This window comes from Brachionichthys hirsutus, chromosome 8 (assembly GCF_040956055.1).
Source record: "Brachionichthys hirsutus isolate HB-005 chromosome 8, CSIRO-AGI_Bhir_v1, whole genome shotgun sequence".
Taxonomy (NCBI): domain Eukaryota; kingdom Metazoa; phylum Chordata; class Actinopteri; order Lophiiformes; family Brachionichthyidae; genus Brachionichthys; species Brachionichthys hirsutus.
Genome location: NC_090904.1, coordinates 8,421,411 through 8,439,639, shown reverse-complemented (window position 1 = coordinate 8,439,639; position 18,229 = coordinate 8,421,411). Strand labels below are relative to the sequence as shown.

Sequence of the window (18,229 nt, the reverse complement as noted above, 5' to 3'; positions counted from 1 at the left end):
GTCACATGTCCGTATTTGTCCGAAGGAGCAAATGACTTTCAACACGTGTCGCGTCTGTCTCTGTTGATTTAAACCTCACTGTCTCAGCAAAGAGAGAAACAATCACGTTACATTATAATTGTAATGTAACGTGTTGGATCTCAGATGTTACTGATATTAATAATATTGTAGCTGTCGCTCGGTTTGTACTGTGGCGTGCAGCAATGCATCATGGGAGTTCGAGTCTCAGGAAGTGAAATGTTGTTATTGGGGTTTATGTTAGTTTAATGGCCTTGTTATGCTTCTGGGGATTGTTAGTTTAGTTGTTAGTTTAGTTGTTTGTTTAGTTGTTAGTTTAGTTGTTTGTTTAGTTGTTAGTTTAGTTGTTTGTTTAGTTGTTTGTTTAGTGTTGTTGTCTTTTCTCCTGTGTCAAAAATAAACGCGCCTGCGGCATAATCGACAGGAGTCTAGCTCCGGTGTTGATTATTCTACAAAAGCTCGCTACATTATATTAATACAGATGTTGAAAAGTGAAATATTTACAGTGTTCTGATAACCCGGAGCAGCTAAAATTACTCTCCTTTTGTTTAACTCCTTTTTTTTCTAGAACTGATTTGATATTTTGAGGATAGATTCCTGTTCATGTTAATGTATGTGTGTTAAAGTACTAATGTTATGTTTGTCAACCCTGATGTTCCTATCGATAGCATTAGCATTTATAGCTTCATATAGCAGCTCTTTATTCAGTATCTTGTGCAGCAGCTTATATGTTACGTTATGTTTTTGTCTGCTCCTGCTCTCTATCATTCTTTGTTTTGGACTCTCCTCCATTGTCTCTCACTCGCTCCCTCCTTTCTCAACCCAACCCGGTCCAGACAGATGGCTGCCCACTATGAGCCTTAGGTTCTGTTCAAGGTTTCTGCCTGTTAAATGGAAGTTTTGTTCACAGACAGGTGCATGTCTCCATCTAGTGGCCAACATATGAACTAGTATTTTAGTGACCGGTGGGGAAATTCATAAACCAGTATTCCTGCGATGTGGAAGTATTTTAAAGTGGATGACAAAAAACTTTGAGGTGCTGTTCATTTTACTTTAAATATTCGTATTTAATATTTCCAAGTCCAAGTCCAAAGTGAACAAAGTATTTTATTTATTACTTGAATGTTCAAGCTACGCCACAGATGTGCTCTGTCTAAGAGTTAAATGTTGAAATAAGATGAATAAAATAGAAAATAAGGGACATCCTGGATCCATTTCTTCACTCTTCTTTAATTTTTACAAATGCATTATAGAAGTATCAGATCGGGACACGGTATCGGTTCAAAATTAAATGGCTCGGACTCGGACTAGGGGGCAACAAAACCTGATCGGGTCATCCCTAATGCTAACCCTGCAGGGCGTGATCCAGAATACGTTCATCCTTTACAGGGAAGGGCATGGTGACGCGGAGCTGCCTGTTCTCCTCCATGCTGCGCTGGATGGTCTCGTAGGCGTTGGAGTTTCCAGACCAGCAGCGACGGGCGACCTAAAGCGCACAGAAAACCGATGAGAGCCGATCACTGATCATCAGCAATTTGATCAATAAAGCTTCTTTTTGTCCACACGTTCTCACCCCATTGGACACATCCCAGTTGAGCATCAGGCTGGCCCGCCTTGCTGCTTCCTCTGAGCCATCCAAAAGCAGCCCAAACCCTCCATTCATTACCTCACCCCTGTGGGTGACACAAGAGAGAAAGTCAGAAACAGAGTGACAGATTTAACCAATCCCATCAACCTTTCAGACAGATTGCTCTTCATTCAGTGACCAGTCACCCTTACCAGCCGACACCGCCACCGTTGTGCAAGGCGACCCATGTGGCGCCCCTGAATGCATCGCCAACAAAGTTCTGGACTGCCATGTCTGTGAGAGGAAGACAATGTGAGCTGCGTCTTTGTCAAGTTATTCTTACATTGTGCATTGAACCTGCGACCTTCTTGCTGTGCTAACGGTGCTAACCACTGTGCCACCGTCCTACTGCACTTTCCTTTGCTGTTGACCTTCACCCGGACATGCTATAACCGGTACATATTATGTATATCATGCTTTTTACCTGCTTCTATGTGTTGTGTGTGTCAATGTGAGCAGCTCGACCACTGCTTGAATGTCCTCCAGGATGTGGGCATACCTGCACAGAATGCCGATCCATCGTACACATTAGAGGTTTCCCTGAAGGGGCTGTCTGTGCCGCTGACGTCATGGTGGTCTCTGCTAATCACCACAGGAGCCTGCATGGGAAACACGGGTAACGACGCTGGCTCCGTGAGACTCAGTAAACACTGAACAGCAAACACTAAAGAATCTTCTTAGCAGCGAAACCATCCTCTTACTGAAACTGTTCCATCGGCGATGGCCTGGTTGAGAGCCAAAGCAATGGAGACTCTTCCCTGCTGATCAGAGTAGAGGATCCTGGCTTGGGATCCCACGACCTACACAAACAGAATGCACGGGGCATCAAGCAAGACAGGTACAAGATCTTACACGTTGGTACATTTAAGTAGCTACGCGCACGTTGCTCACCATTCTGTGTTTCCCTGCCTCCCTGATCCAGCGGATGTTATCGTCGTACTGTTGTCTCATCAAGTCTGTCACATTGGCGCTGATTTTCTCCAAGACGGTTGCAGCAATGTCGTCGGTTACAGCGAGATCCTGAGGATCTCCAGATGTGCACACCCAGCGAAACGGGCCAAAGCCCAAAGAGAAAATGTCTCTGCGGTAAAGAGAGAGACGACTACGTGACCATTTTCTCTCCCGGATCAATGCTAGATTAAACAGTTAGGAAAACGCCTCACCCCATAATGTGCTGGACGTAGGAAGGGTAACGAAATTCTGTTGCACCACCGTTAACCTTTTCGACCTCTGCTCCTATACAAGAACAAGACAATCTCTCTGATTTCCTTGCATGTACTCAAATATAATGACGATATTGCTGTGAGTGACGGGAGGGTTGAGTTACCAGCTCTCTGGGCCTCCAGCAGAAATGCGTTGCCATAGTCCCAGAAGAACATTCCAGCGTCAGCCAGCTTGTTGATGGCATTAACCTGCCTTTTAAGACTACAATGAAATGTGAAATAGATTATTCCAACTCAATGGGCCATGTCAGAATCCCTTGATGAGGGTGATCTCACCTTTCTTGGACCATGGTTCGGAAACTGCACGGATCGGTGGACATGAGCTGCTGCGCCTGGTGGAAGCCGAGCTGAACGGGGTAGTATCCTCCCTTAAATGGGTTGTGGAGGGAGGTTTGGTCTGAACCCAAATCCACCAGAAGGTCCCCGGTCTTCTCGTACTCCAACAGCAGCCTCTCCCTGATTCCCGCGAGACAAGGTAGGACGAAGATTTCAAGAGTCGCATCACCGCGTTTCTCTGGCAGAAAATCGTCACCTCTCACTCACCACAAGTTTACAACGTTGCCATGGTAACCCAGACTCAGGGAGGTCTTGGAGTTCTTGGCCTCTCTGAAAGAGACAAAGATGAGCATTATTTAATCTTAAACTGCTAACATACATTTGTGGTGCACCCTCACCCAAACACACCTCACACACGGTTTTCTGCGTGTTACCTGATGCGTTTAATGCAGTGTTCAGTGCTGCTGGTGATCTCCATCACCCAGCCCTGTTCATATCTCTTTTTGAGAGGAGCCTCATCAACCTGCACAGAAATCAGGCTTTACACTGACGGAGTATTTCCGTCATTCTTGCTCAAAGAACGGTAGGTACTGAAGAGAAACGACTATTCCGGCTGACCTCTGCTATCACGCCGATACAACCGGCGATGACGGAAGCTTTAGCCTGAGCGCCACTCATCCCCCCCAGGCCAGACGTCACAAAGACACGGCCTGCCAAGTCGCCGGAGCCCAGGTACCTCCTGCCAGCATTCAGCATGGTCAGCTACACAGACAAGCACAAGGACAGCAATTTAAACAAAGGAAGTTCTACGTGTTTTAACTATAACAAATAATTAACCTGTGGTTCACATCCTTAATTATGTGATGTACCTACTTATGACTGCCTCTTCTCAAGTTACAGGTCACTTAATATACCCTTTTGCCACAAGTTAATGCAGTTCCCAAACACTTATATGAAATAACTGTGACAATCTTGTAAACGTGCCCCCAATGTGACATCACAACGGGGAAGAATGCAGCCAGACAGAACTACACAAACTACACAGGATTGATTGGATGGTTTAATTTAGCAGTTTTTGGGATGTCAACAACCCGAAACCATCAAAATATGAGTATAGAAACATGGGAAAAGTGATTTTCTTTTCATAATATTTCCCCTTTAAGGTATCTAAAATTTCACAATAAAAAGCAAAGACCAAAGGAAAGTGAACATAATAATCTAATTCTGCGTGGAAGCTTTTTTTTTCTCTTTTGTTCATGGCAGTTATGGTCTGGACGATCCCAATCAGAGCACGAACCCTCACTGTTTCATATTTTACGTACCATAGTGCCGTGAACGATTCCTTGGGGGCCAATGTAGCAGTAGCTGCCGGCTGTCATTTGGCCATACCTAAAAACAGACAAACAAAACACACAGATTATATCACGACATCTGCACCATAATAATGAGAGGACGAAAAGTAGCTCAAAATCCTTTTCAATAAAATATAAAACACCAAAGCAAACTATTAGCATAATAACACTCTTATAAGCACCTTACATTGACACCCCTAGGGCAAACATCTTTTCATACTGATCTCTGGAGGAGTAGTTTGGAATAACCTGAGTGATAAAAAAAAAAAAAAGAGTCACAGTTACGCATAAAGGATGAAAGTATCAGATCACTATATCAGATGCTTGTTGGGCAGTTACCATGCCATTGGTGATGATGGCGCGGGGTGAAGAAGGCAGGCTGGGGAACAGGCCCATGGGATGCCCGCTGTACATGACCAGAGTCTGTTCCTCTGTCATCTCACTCAGGTAATGCATCACCAGTCGAAACTGCATATATACACACCCACACCCACACACACACCCACACACTCCATACATATTTACCAGTCTACTAATAGAACACAAGCTCATTTAAGTCTCACCTGAGCCCAGTTACTAAACACCTGCCCATTCCCTCCATAGGTAACGAGTTCCTGAGGGAACTAAAGGTAAAGAAAATCGAAGCCGTCATCGAGAAGTCAAATTGAGGACATGGCAAAGAGATTTATCGTGCTTAAGAGCTCACCTGAGCCACTGCTGGGTCCAGGTTGTTCATGATCATCAGCATCAAGGAGGCAGCTTGACGTGTGCGACACGGGTACTGATCAATGGGGTAAGCCCTGAGATGACGGAGAAGAAAAAGCACATCCCTGTCAGAGCGGATGGAAACAGCCTCACCTCTTCCTGGGGGTCACAGTTTCAAGTTAGTTAGCTCGACTTTATTGTCATTATTCGTGTACAAGGTAACAAAAATCATTTTATCATCGAACCAGAAGTGCAAATAATGGCAGTGCAGAAATAAACATGCTAAAGTTATTTACAGAATGCAGGATGACACTATGAATTATTAGTTTATCGACGTTATTAACGCTATCTAACATCAGATAGCAGCTACTGATCATTGACTCATTTCCTATCAGATATTTCTCTTTCTCTCCGTCACGTTGGCTCACCTCATGGCTATCGTGGGACAGAAGCGGTACATGTAGATGTGTCCATGCTGCCGCAGCTCTTGAGCAAATTCAGGTGCAAGTGCTGCGTGGTGGGAGGTGGGGAAGTAACGCAGTGCGTTCCTCAGAGCCAGCTAGAGCACAGAGGGGTATTAACCGCTGGATGGTGAACACAGTTTCAGTGAAGCACTGAAATCCTCATCCAAACACAACAGCGCAGCACTCACTGTCTCTTGTACGGTAATTATTGACTGAAGCCTGGGCTCTGTGTTTGGGTAATCATTGGAGGACCGCAAAGATCAATCTTTGTATTTTTTGGGGGCAGCCCTCAAACAACGGTGATGCAATAAGACAGACTACACAGTATGGTATAACAGCAATGAAATCAAAGCATGACTCCATGACGATGTCGACAAACTGTTTGATGGTTTTATTTGCAGTGCATTTTTGTAATCACTTTGGAAACAATTTGACAGCAAGTATTTTTACCTCTCTCAGCAGAAAATTATATTTACTCACCCGTTCCTCCTGCGCTGTAAGGTTGGGGGTCCGCATTGGTGCATGTGGTACCTTTGGGTCCCTACCCTGATTAGGGGGTAAAGGGTCCAGCGGTAAACCACTGCATACGTCCTTTAATGAAGACATCCTGCTGAGATTCTTCTCACAAGCTTTGATCTGAGACCTGGAGATCACCGGATTTAAGAGGGACATATGATCCTCTCTGGAGAGAGAGGCAGTGTGGCTCGTCCAACGTTAAACATTTACTCCTGATGATGTCCTCTCATTGGCTCTTTGAAATCCACCAATGGTGCAGCATGGATAGATAAAGGGGTTTGGTAATTATTGATTTCTGACAGAGTTTAAAGGAGCACATTCTTTCAATAGACAAACACTGGCAGCAATCTCTGTCCTCAGCGAACAGCTGAGCCACGGAGAGGAGAATAAACATCAACCCTTCCTCTAGAGCAGTTCCAGACGCTGCTCTAGAATCCTGCCACACAGACTAACGGATGAACCACAACCTGGAGGAGCGCTCGTCGTTAAAGTAAGCCCACTTGAATCTACAGTTCTATTGATCCGTTTGTTTTTAAACTGTTTCCAGTTGTGCAGGGTTCAGTCTGAACTACACATCATACACACACACGCTAACGAAATGAACCTTTCCGTCTAATACGCCCACATGACTTAGTAGACCAATCAGCACGTCATCTCTGGTCTACACGTGCTTGTATTTATGTTGGCTTCCTCAGACAATCCACCCTGCTCAGGTTTGCATGTGATAAAGGCAAAAAATTCCACAGAAAATCCGAAAGTTTAAAGCATTTTTCCACAGAATGTTTTATTGAGAATTTTCTCTGTTTGTTCTGAAATACATTTATCTTTACATATTCAAAAGATATTTATCTTAAATTTAAGATAGTTATTAAATGCATGGCCTATGTACAGAAAAACCAATAGATTGACAGAGCTGTGAAAAAGTGATTAAAGCATGGAGCAAACTTTTTTTTTTAAATGAGTAGTAATACTTTTGCTCCCTATACAGTAAAATAGTAATGATAGTTCATCAGATGGTTCACGTCAAGCTGAACCGTTCTTTTGACAGGTGTATTAAATGAAGTCCACATTTTCTTCGTACAAAACCATGTTCAACAACTTTCACTCGCATCAGGACGACGGAGCCAGACTCAGCATTTGACCGTTCAGCTTCTGGTCCGCAACCTCTCGTGATAGCTCGACAGGAAAAACAAAAATGAAAGAATAAACAGAAGAAAAACAAAGCAGAAGATTTCATGCACACAAGAGGCAGTGACCTCATCATCGGGTCGAGTATACCTGCATACTGAAGCCCTGGACTATCAGTCTGGAAGAAAAAAACTCTCACAGGAGCCTTAAAATGAATCTTGGGGAACTATAATCTCAAGTCACATAGAAAAACCGATGACGTACAACTGAAATGTCCGTCTTTGTTATTTCCGAAGGTTCGTGAAGGAAGCATGGAGCCGTTTAGTCCCAACCACTTCACAATATCGGGCTGAGATTCCTGAAGATTCCTCAAACGTCCGAAAGTTCAAGAGGTGACGATGCGGGTGCTTCAAATAAATGTAAAAATGGAATTCTAGAAGAGCAGGGCCCCCATGCTGCCAACTTCACTCTGTTCTTTCACGAAGATCTCAAAGTACTGATAGATGATGGTAACAGCCAGCAGGATTCCTGTGCCAGAGCCAATGGCGCCGAGAAAGTCAGCCATGACTGATAAACCACCGATACACAGTCCACCGAACGCAGCGGCAGTCGGGATGTACCTGGAACAACAAACAAAAATACCGTTTTAACTTTGCCAATTAGGAACAATAGATACAAAAACCAGTGTGACTGTGGAGTAATGATTAATGGAATCATTCCATCCATTGCCTTTATACCGAGAGTCAGGCGAAAACATCCACATGACTCTTTTGGGCACGGAGAGTTTGTGTGGCAATAAAGGAAAAATAGCAATGTGCAGCTTTGATTATAAGATGAACATTAAATTATGCGAAGTCATGATGAAAGCTTACAGTCACTGCAAGAGATCAGTTTGTTCAGTGAATGCTTCGTTTGATTACGAGGGCTATAAATAAAAAGACAAACATCATTTGCACGTGAAAAGGCTTCTAATTTTACCGGTTCAGCTCATGGACCATCGAGGTTTCTCTGTGTCCCCTCATCACCATCTGCTGCTCCTTCAACTGTTTTGCAACCTTGTTAAAAATGAAAAGGAGAACTTTGAAATGCAGTTTAAAATAAAGCGTTATGACAACCTATTCCAAAGTGGTTATGAACCTACATCTTTCGCGGAGGAACCCGACACTTCAATCCAGGTTTTGGAGAAAAAGGCACACGATCCAAGCATAAAAGCGATGTAAATGACCGCATGGACTGGGTCTTCCAGAACATAGCCAATCGACTCAGGGGGCGAGAGGTAGTAACAGAGTCCGCCTACAGGGTAGGCTCGAGCCGGACCACCCGTCGAAGTGTCCTGCAAACATGTGAACATTTCAATCTTTACGCTTCTGAGGTTATCAAATTCATTTTTTGGGAGGCATTTCTTCGTATAAATCTGAAGAAACTAAATAGAAAATTCTGCTTGAATGTATACTTACAGACCATGTACCGAGCAGATTAACCAGGAAGTTGCCACTGAAGCGTGTGGAAAGCATCTGAGAAATGACGTACAAGTTGGACACCAAGGCCGACTGCAAAATGATGGGAATGTTGGAGGTGTAGAAGAGCTTGATGGGGTAGGTGTTGTACTGGCCACGGTAGCGAGCCGACTTGATGGGTAGATCTACCCTGAATCCCTGGGAGGAGAGGAGAACGCGAACGACAACGGTGAAAAATAGTCCGTAAATGTACAATAAACAATTCCCGTTTTAAACCCCGCCCACCTGAAAGTAGATCACTACGGCAAAGACAAACACTGTGGCGATGAGGTTCATGAGGTTGGGCAGGTTCTGTCTGTAGAAGGCCTCTCTCAAAGCGCGCACTTTGTCTGTTCGAGTGGCCAGCAGATGGAAGAGAGCAATGACTGCGCCCTCGAATTCTGTGCCTAAAGGAACACAACATGCCACAAAAAAAAACGAGGCAAACGGTCTGTCAACAGTACGGGCTGATTATCCATTTAATAACAACAATCATCTACCATCTATGTTGCTCTTACCTCGTCCAGTGTTCACAGTCGTGGGGCTGAAGGCTTTCCAGACAATTGTCTCACAGATGTTAGTAGCGATGAACAATGAGATCCCTGAACCGAGACCGTAGCCCTTCTGGAGCAACTCGTCCAGCAGCAGCACAATCATACCAGCAACAAACAGCTGGAGGACAGGAGAGAGAAACACGTGGCCGTGTTTACTGACTTTTATTTGGAGAGTCTTTTCTGCTTTTCCTGATTATGTTCACATAATCACAGGTTAGAACGTAAAAATAAATATGCAGTGATAATCCACGTCCCTTCTATATTACGAACCTTTTTTTTTTTTGCATCATAATTACATTTAAGGGCGTACTGGAAACCTACAATAACTATTTAAATGACTATTCCTGTTCTAACCTGAATAATGATGAGCAGACAGATTCCTGCACCCATCTCTGAGGGATCGCCATACATGCCGGTCATCACGTATACGATGGCTTGGCCAATTGTGATGATCATCCCAAACACTGAAAAACATCATGGGATTAGACAAACGTGCAGGCAGAATTATGGCGTTTAACCATAACTTCACAAATCTCCGTCTGATGAAAGCTTACATTTCTGAGCTCCGTTGAAGAGGGCTCTGTCTTTGGGCGTGTCTCCAACCTCAATGATCTTAGCTCCAGCGAGCAGCTGCATTATCAGGCCCGAGGTGACAATAGGTGAGATACCCAGCTCCATCAGGGTACCTGAAGGAAGATATTCAGGTTAGGAGGAGCAGCAGGGAAGACATTCAACCATTAGCCAGACAAATACCTCTGTTTGAAGCCAGAATTACTCTCATCCAGTAGAACGGATCCGCAGAGTCTGAGGACATGATGCCAAAAAGTGGGATCTGGCACAAAGGTGTGAGAATATTGTTTCGTTCAAACCCGTTTAGAAATCATTTGTGTAGCAAGACCTTTAAAAACAACAACATGATATTTCCTGTTTGAATCGTTTTGACTATGGTTATGAAATACGTATTAAATACAAGATGAATCAATGATTTTTTATAAAATCATGAAAAACTATTTATGGATGGATTAAAAATGGGTAGCCAGGAACAACAGTCATCTCCTCAAAAATGTGGTTTATTCTGCGACAGTCGTCTTTGGCTTTGTGTCATGAACAAATGGAATTAGTGACACTCACCTGGCAACACACCAGGAAGATGAAGAGAGTTATAGCGGTCCATAATACCTTCTCTCTGAACTGAATCTGTTAAAACAGATAAATCAGATTAAAATAGGTATTTTTTTTTTATTGCCAGGGCGAATCTATAAATAGAACGAGGAGTCACACACACCTTTCTTTCGGGTTTTTGAATTTCTGGCAGCACCGCGCAGAACGGCTTTATCACCTCCAAGAATTTGACTGGAAACAGACAAGAAAGAGAATTTAACCTGTCAGTTAACTCGTAATAATGGCAGGTCGTCGGAGGGACGTGGCAGTGGATAGTGGGCGGACTCGAATTTGAATTTACAATAACCAACACTAATCATAATTGATCAAACAATTCCTTTTACACCAGGGCCTCCTTGATATTCTGATAGATATATAACAGTTTGATAATGTTTCTCACGAGCACTCGAATGATGATCTGCACGCCACGCTGGAGATAACACCGGTTGTGCTATGCGTCGTCATCACTCGACTGTCACCGTCTTTGAATGAGTAGCTAACAAGTTAGCTTTGAAGATTTCTTTCCGAGCCAACAAGAACCATTTTCTAGATTAATCACAACAAGTCAAGCCAGTTTAAATAAATCCTGTTTCACAACTCAGCTGAACCCACGAACAACTTTTCATCATTAAAGACCAAACAGCACAGACGCGATTACCCAACTAGCTAGCTAGCTAGCAATGTAAGCTAGCCTCGCTATCAATGCCAGTGCTAATACCGTTAGCTAACGAAGTTGTCCAAAACAATGGACGGACATTTTATTCCTCGCCACACAGGCTCTATATATGAATGATCACACAACGCGAGTGTTAAGGACACACTCACTGCCCATGCTGTCTCCGGAAAAGTCCTCCTCTCTGCTCCTTCTCTAGCGCTGCGCGAACCTGCCTGGATTCAATCACACGACTGAGCCACCGGGAGGTGCGGGGCCGGGGCCGGGGCCGGGGCCGGGGAGGAGGAGAGCCCTTAAAGACACGTCACCACTACGAACACAACGGCAGCCATAACACGGCCAAGCCTCTGGCATTTATCTACATTAGAACGACGTTTTTTAATTTTTTATAAACCTAATAAAATTACTCTCTTCTTCTAAATATAAATAATTCTCCTTTAAATAATTTGGGTTCAGAAGTTATTATTCCGATGTCCTCAAAAGTGGCTTTACATTCAGTGGGACCTGGCATTTATGCTCTATTTCCCATATAAATGTTGCCTTTGGGTTTTTTTTTGCATAATACTTTAATGACTGTCTAAATTATTATTTTTTATTTTTATTTTAAACATTTTGAGTGGCACAATTTGCACTTCTATCCAAATGTATTAATTGGAGCGCACCACCGCAGGAGCCTCATCTCCCCTGTTGATGGCTTTCAAATAATGCAGTCAAAAAGTCTCATCTAAATTTGTTTATGACCCACTTGAGATTATAATCCTGCCAACAGACAAATCCATGCTGGCAAAAACATCACCGACTCGGTGTGTTTTCTTTTTTACACATTTTCATGTTTCCAGTTGACAAGGTTGTGACACCTTCTTCAAATCTATTGAAATATAAATGAAAAAAGAGCAAGTAGCAACAAGTATAATTGTTTTTAAAGGTAATCAGCAGTTAAGGAAGATACAGTTGAGGCTTCAAAAAGTGAATCCACACTAATCGACAGGTATTTGCTGTAGATGTAGATACACGTCACCACGAGAGAGCAGCAGTGGCCTGAAAATGGTCTGCTTTGTGAGGACATTCTGTCAACAGGCGCAGAGCCAGACACGAAATAACAGCCAAACTGATGAACGTCACGTACTGTCCTCCGTGGAATGCCTTTGCAATGAATACTTCATTTACAAACATGATCATGCTAGATTATCATGCCTCATTATGGATGTCTCAGTCTCAGTATACAAACAAGTCTCTGTAGTTGCCAAGATTTAAACAAGATTACACTTGTCAAGATTTTATTTTGTTTTATTTCACCCTAACCTACTTAGTTTTGGCCTGGACTAAAATTATCCTGCTCGATAAACTATCATTTCATATGTATTAAACCATGAAATGTAGTATTTATTTATTAGTTTGAACAGCATACCTTCAACACATTGAATATATCATATAGACAAAATATATTAAATGAGATGATTATTTCTTTCTTTCTATAAATAATATATGGTAGTATGTGCCAACTTTAACTTTATTGTTAGGAGGCAGAGTTCGGTCGGGAGACAGCTCTGAGAGACAATCTGTTGCTCGGTCTATGGGCAGGGTGGGACGGGTCTTTGAGGACGCGTTTCCTCTGGATGTCCTCAATGGCTGGACGAGGAGTCCTTGTGAAACGTTGGCCAGGTTTCATTTGGGATCCATTTTTCCAATTTGTTAGGAATATGAACTTCAGGTTTGATGTAAAGTATAATGCCAAGAAGAGTGCCGTCATGGTCTGCAGAACCAGAGAGGATAAGGGTTTGGACTTCCCAAACTTTTATCTGTCAGGGCAAGTGCTGTCTGTCTGCAGCAGAACTAAATATCTGGGCCACATCATCAATGACCAGCTGGGAGATGATGATGACATGTATAGACAGCGGCGGATGCTGTATGTGCAGGCCAACATGCTGAAGAAGAAATTTAATATATATATTTGATTTATATGTGCGCTCTGCAGTCTTTGAGAAAACCCAATAAACAAAGTAAAAAAATAAAAGAATAATCATTTATCGATAATAATACCTTTCTGAGGCCATCAAGTCTGGAAGCAGACAGTCAATGAAAGGACAACAGCTCTAAGCTATTTTCACAGAGTATACAGACAAACTGGAGTCTCCAGTCGCATCCCTGTTGACTCAGATACCAGTTTAACAAGCCTCAATACGAAAGTCTAAAGAAGTCTGCATGCGAACATTTTGGTGTGTAAAATGATAGATAGATTTTTATTGGTCCCCGTAGGGAAATTCGTCTCGGTTTTGTGTGAAAAAAAACGTAATGACATTGCATTATTGTTCTGGCTCCGTCAGCGCCAAAGTGACGCCTGTTGTAATCAAATGACTTGATGATGTGGCGCTGCAGGACAGGTTGGTTGGTGCTGGTTTGTTCAGCGAAGAAGGAAGGATTAGAGAAGGATAGTGCATCAGGATTACTCACTTCAGCTTTGGTAACTGAATTGCATTGGCTTTACATTCTCAGTTACAACATTTATCGGTCTAAAACCAATTTATTTTCCAAACAGGTATTTTCTTACCATTTCTTAATTTTAAGAAATTCCAGTTTGTATCCCAAAACTTGCATAAAAATAACAAATACCCCGAACATTATGCCTGTTTGACCGAGTGGACGCACATACTGTACAAATGAAAATAATGTGCTACCTGTTACTTAAAAAAAAGTTATTTTAAACTCTTTCAACTCATTCTTTGTCTTGAGTTTAACCTCTTCTGACCAAGGAGACAGTTACATCCTCTTTATCTGCACATTCATTAACACCCTCTATCAAAACTAGGTGACCCCTCCGCCTGTCTCCGTAAGTGAGATCAAATATTCATCTGCAATTTGGTCCTTGTAAAGTTTGTCTTTGTGCTCTGCGCATCTATTGTGTGTGCAAAGCCGATTACCGCCGTGGGTAGATAAGAGAAGCCTGAAATAGGGAGGGAGCAGCAGATGTCTGAGCTTTGGAAGAGCCACAATCTGGTGTTTACGGTGCCATGATAAATGTGGCCTCTACCATGTTATTGAGGTTTGTTGCAGGAGGGGGGGGGGGGGGGGCAGTGCATCCACACAAGGAGCAGAGTGGGAGTAAAGAGTCACAAGATCACCATGAGACCAAACAATGTGACTCTCTCGCTGTTCAGCTGTTGTTTATGATTATTTCCTCTCTACTAAAACAACAGCATGCTTGAATTTCTCTATCTTTCTAAGTTTACTTTATCGTTTCTTATCTCCTAAATAGTCAGGAGGCTTGACTTTCAACATGCTCTGATATCTGAGAAGCTGTCATTCTGTTTCGTGTGAAAAGTTGCTTTAACATGGCACAGCCTGCTGATAAATTCCACCACTGCAGCATACAGTTTATTCTGCAGGACCAGAGCTCTGGTCCAGCTTTTAACTGGTGGATTTAATTGTCTCTGTAATCCACTGGTGGTCCAGCAGGCAGAAGTACATTGTGTCCTTGGACTCATGCGCCAAGCCAAATAAGCACGAATGGATCAAAGAAACCAACTCCTCTGTGAACCAAGATTCAAACACAGATTTATAGGGTTAATGAAGAACAGCTCAGCCCTTCAGCTTCACAAACAAAAGACAACGTAATTACAAAAGGGCAATATAGAGGAAAAGTCTGTAGAAGCAAAGATTTCAGTTTTGTCGCATGAAACCGTTTTTGAGATATTTCATGCTGAACTGATTTCACGTACGGACTATGACTCACTGCCACACATAAAGTGTTAAAGGTAAAATGGCCAAGAAACCATAATATGGCTCAGCTGAAGGAACTACAGAATGAAACACATGTAATGTAGGAAGTAAATCATCACTCCTTCAGATGTTAAAGGGGCAGAGTCCAGGGATGTTATCTGTTTTCACTTTTGCTGTCCCACATGTCTAACAGCTGTCCTCTGTGTAGCAACAACAACACTGGTGTCTTACATAATCAGTTTAAAGGTTCCCTGACATCTATGTTCTCAACATAAACACAACCCTGACCTTGTTCTAATGAACGGTAAATAAGTAAGCCTCTTAAGTGTTGCAAAATACAGAAAAAAAAAAAACAATCCACAGAGATGTACTGTACACACGTTAGACTATTACACTGCTACAATCTCAGTCACAGTAATTCAAAAGTACTCATTGACATAAGAAGGGAAAATGACGGTTGAAACTATGGCTGAGGACTTATCACTGAAACAAACCTGCCCCACCTGCATGCAGGCAAATAAGATCATTATCACCCGTCTATGCATGGGCAGCACAATTACGCCATGGAGAGTCTGATGTCACCGCGTATCACAAGGACGATCGCTGCTACAGCGGTTTAACCAGGAGGAGACACACACCGACAGGAGAATGAGACCGAGTTTGCAGGCCACAACACAATGCTGAACCGTAGTCATCAAACTTGATCCAGATTACAAACTGTACTCTCATAGCCCTACTCGCCTCTCATTGTCCTTTTGAGGTTATTTTGAGCGCACACACCCAGAAACTGGGAGTATGCATGTACATTTTTTCCTCGCATTTTATTGGGTAGTTTGACCGGCCAGAAAAATGCCGATTCAAAATGTACCCAAAAGGCTTCCCTCAGTCACACCTATAAGGTTCACACACTATTAGGAACTCTTTGAAGTGGAAATAAATGATCTGGTCCAAAAAGAGCATTTCTCTCTATGAATTGGAAAGTCACCTTTACACGTCTGGGAAAATCAGCTCCAAAGGTATGAGCTTCTTCTTTTTCCTGTTTTACTCCAGATACGTCTCACAGCCTCTCTCTACTTGCATAGTTTGATTTAAATATCGGTCATTTTGAACATATAGCCAGGCGGTGAAATGAAAATCAGATTAAATTAGCGAACATCCTTTCACATTCAATACTGTAATGGGAAAAGATCCATACGATTTAGTTCATAATTATTTTGCCACACATGTTGCTCAACTGCTAGTACTTCAGCTGGGATGGGGACTTAAGGAAAGATCAATACAAATCAATGCGAAGTTGACATACTTCCTGTCCTGGTGGGCTTCCCTGGGAGAAAATGCCTTCATCACAAAGACAACAAGGATTGCTGATTTATTAGATAATCATGAAAGCAATGTAAAATGTAAACTATTACCACCAGATGTCAAACCCATCAGTAAGAGCTGACATGTTGGTGCCTGGTCAGACCACAAAGACGCAAAAGGAAATGTGTTACTCTCTTCATTCAGTCTTACAAGTCACTTATCTTGACCACATGAGGTTCAATCAATAAGTAAAAGTAAAAGCAAGTGAGATTTGTTGTACACAAATGGCAACAGCAACTTTGTAAGGTTATTACACTTCAACTGCTGTTCAGTAGTCTTTAAGGGACAAAGGGGGCTCAAACTCTGCATTAAGACAATACCAGCAATGGTACTACTGTCTGTTATAGCGACAAAAGTGTGAAACAAAACCATCATAAAAACAAATCAGCCGTAAGGACAGAGTACAGCGTATTCAGGTTGATTGTGTCATAAATTTTCTTTCTGATCGGCTACCATTTTATTCCTCCGTGTGACTGCGACTTGTAATCTGATCAATCTGTTGACCGTGGTTCAAGGTGAGTTGCATAATGGGGGTGTGACATCATAGTCTTTAAACATGGGACACGCTGTGTGTGTCATCCAAATAGGTACTTTGCAGCAGCGTTGTTTGGATAGCTTTAACCTATACTAGAAGTGGTTGAATCGACTTGAAGGAGTTTGGGTTATACAGTATGGTTGGCCTCACAGCCTCCTTCACAGTTGCAGACTTGGTTTATTGTCTGCTCTTGATCAGGGGTGTTATAAAGAACCCAGCTAGTCTGTTCCATTTAAAGTATAACGCTAATCCTCTGTTTGTGGTACATAACCATTATTCTAATGTACAATATCTATCTCTCCCTTTCTCTCTTTCATGCAGTGCAACCTCGAATATAGATCTGCTTTTGATACAGGGTGTGGACTGACATCCCCCCAGAATGGCCCAAGAGGCAAAACATTCAGCAACATGGCTGCGTTTATTTGGAGAAACAGCAAAAAGGGGTGCAAAAAAAATAATCTTAAATTAAGGGAAGTTTAAATCAACGCTGATTTAAAGGAGAACAATTGCTCCATCGATATTGGTCGACTTTGAATGGAAAAAACGCAATCATATGAACTTTGCAGAAGTAACGAGTAACCGTTTTTAAAAGTAGTGGAGTAGAAAGTATTATATTTATTTGTCAAATGTAGTGGAGTAAAAGTAAAAAGTACTCAGAAAATAAGCAACTCAAGTAAAGTACAGATCCTCAAAAACCCCCATTTATGTTTATTTATTACTGAAACACTATCGTTTTCTCGTTTAGCTGGTACGAAGCAATTAATAAATGTCTTTGAGTTCGCAATTATATTACATTTCATCCAAGGCAGTATTCCTATTCCATCCAGCAATAAGACCCGATTTATCTCTAGCTTTCCACTGTTGGAATTCCAATTAGGACTAACTACAAAGATGCTGAGTCTGAGGTTATTGCATCTCAGCTAACACCTTGTAATTCTTCCTGTTTAGGATTGCAGCTTTCTGGAAGATCTTCTATACTTGTTTGAAATGGATCATCTGAGTCCTGCTGGAAATCTGTCCATGTCGTGACAGCTGGCAGCCAGAATGAAAACTAAACTAAACTGCTTAATATCGGATTTCTTAACTGCATCTCCACATACCCAACAGTTCACTGCCTCAACGACAGTGTGTACAGGTCCTGCATGCGGTCAGTGTAAAGAAGAGATACAACAATACAACAATTTAAATTGATGCTTGCACTTGTGCTGTGTTAAAGGAATGATTATAAGGTGTACGGTAATGATTAACTGTTTTCTTTCGGATTCAACACAAAGGCAGGCTCTGACATCATAGCCTCATCTTGCTATGGCAACTCATATATTTGGGACCAGCTAGGATTTACACACTTCCCTTCCGTGTGAACGTATCACACAGACACTATAGAGTCTAAATGAATACAAGAGAAACAACTTTTTTTTTTTT

The 18,229-nt window shown here is 42.3% G+C and overlaps 2 protein-coding genes across 2 annotated transcripts; both read right to left on the bottom strand.

Moving 5' to 3' along the window:
- Positions 1–1,363: 1,363 nt before the first annotated feature.
- uroc1 (urocanate hydratase 1) lies at positions 1,364–6,271 on the bottom strand. Its single transcript, XM_068742837.1, has 19 exons — positions 6,146–6,271; positions 5,630–5,760; positions 5,203–5,296; positions 5,060–5,119; positions 4,836–4,964; positions 4,684–4,745; positions 4,467–4,533; positions 3,763–3,906; positions 3,579–3,667; positions 3,412–3,474; positions 3,145–3,324; positions 2,973–3,070; positions 2,809–2,881; positions 2,537–2,726; positions 2,347–2,445; positions 2,145–2,244; positions 1,798–1,879; positions 1,592–1,691; positions 1,364–1,504 (listed from the first exon to the last, which is right to left on the bottom strand). Exons 1-19 carry the CDS (start codon positions 6,269–6,271, stop codon positions 1,364–1,366), a joined length of 2,028 nt encoding a protein of 675 aa, XP_068598938.1.
- Positions 6,272–6,959: 688 nt separating this feature from the next.
- LOC137898278 (protein transport protein Sec61 subunit alpha-like 1) lies at positions 6,960–11,374 on the bottom strand. The gene is made up of 12 exons (XM_068742299.1): positions 11,346–11,374; positions 10,645–10,712; positions 10,491–10,556; positions 10,113–10,191; positions 9,914–10,045; positions 9,714–9,823; positions 9,324–9,477; positions 9,052–9,212; positions 8,767–8,964; positions 8,451–8,642; positions 8,288–8,364; positions 6,960–7,929 (listed from the first exon to the last, which is right to left on the bottom strand). The coding sequence occupies exons 1-12, from the start codon at positions 11,350–11,352 to the stop codon at positions 7,743–7,745; spliced, it is 1,431 nt and encodes a 476-aa protein (XP_068598400.1). The 5' UTR covers positions 11,353–11,374; the 3' UTR covers positions 6,960–7,742.
- Between the last annotated feature and the right edge of the window lie 6,855 nt (positions 11,375–18,229).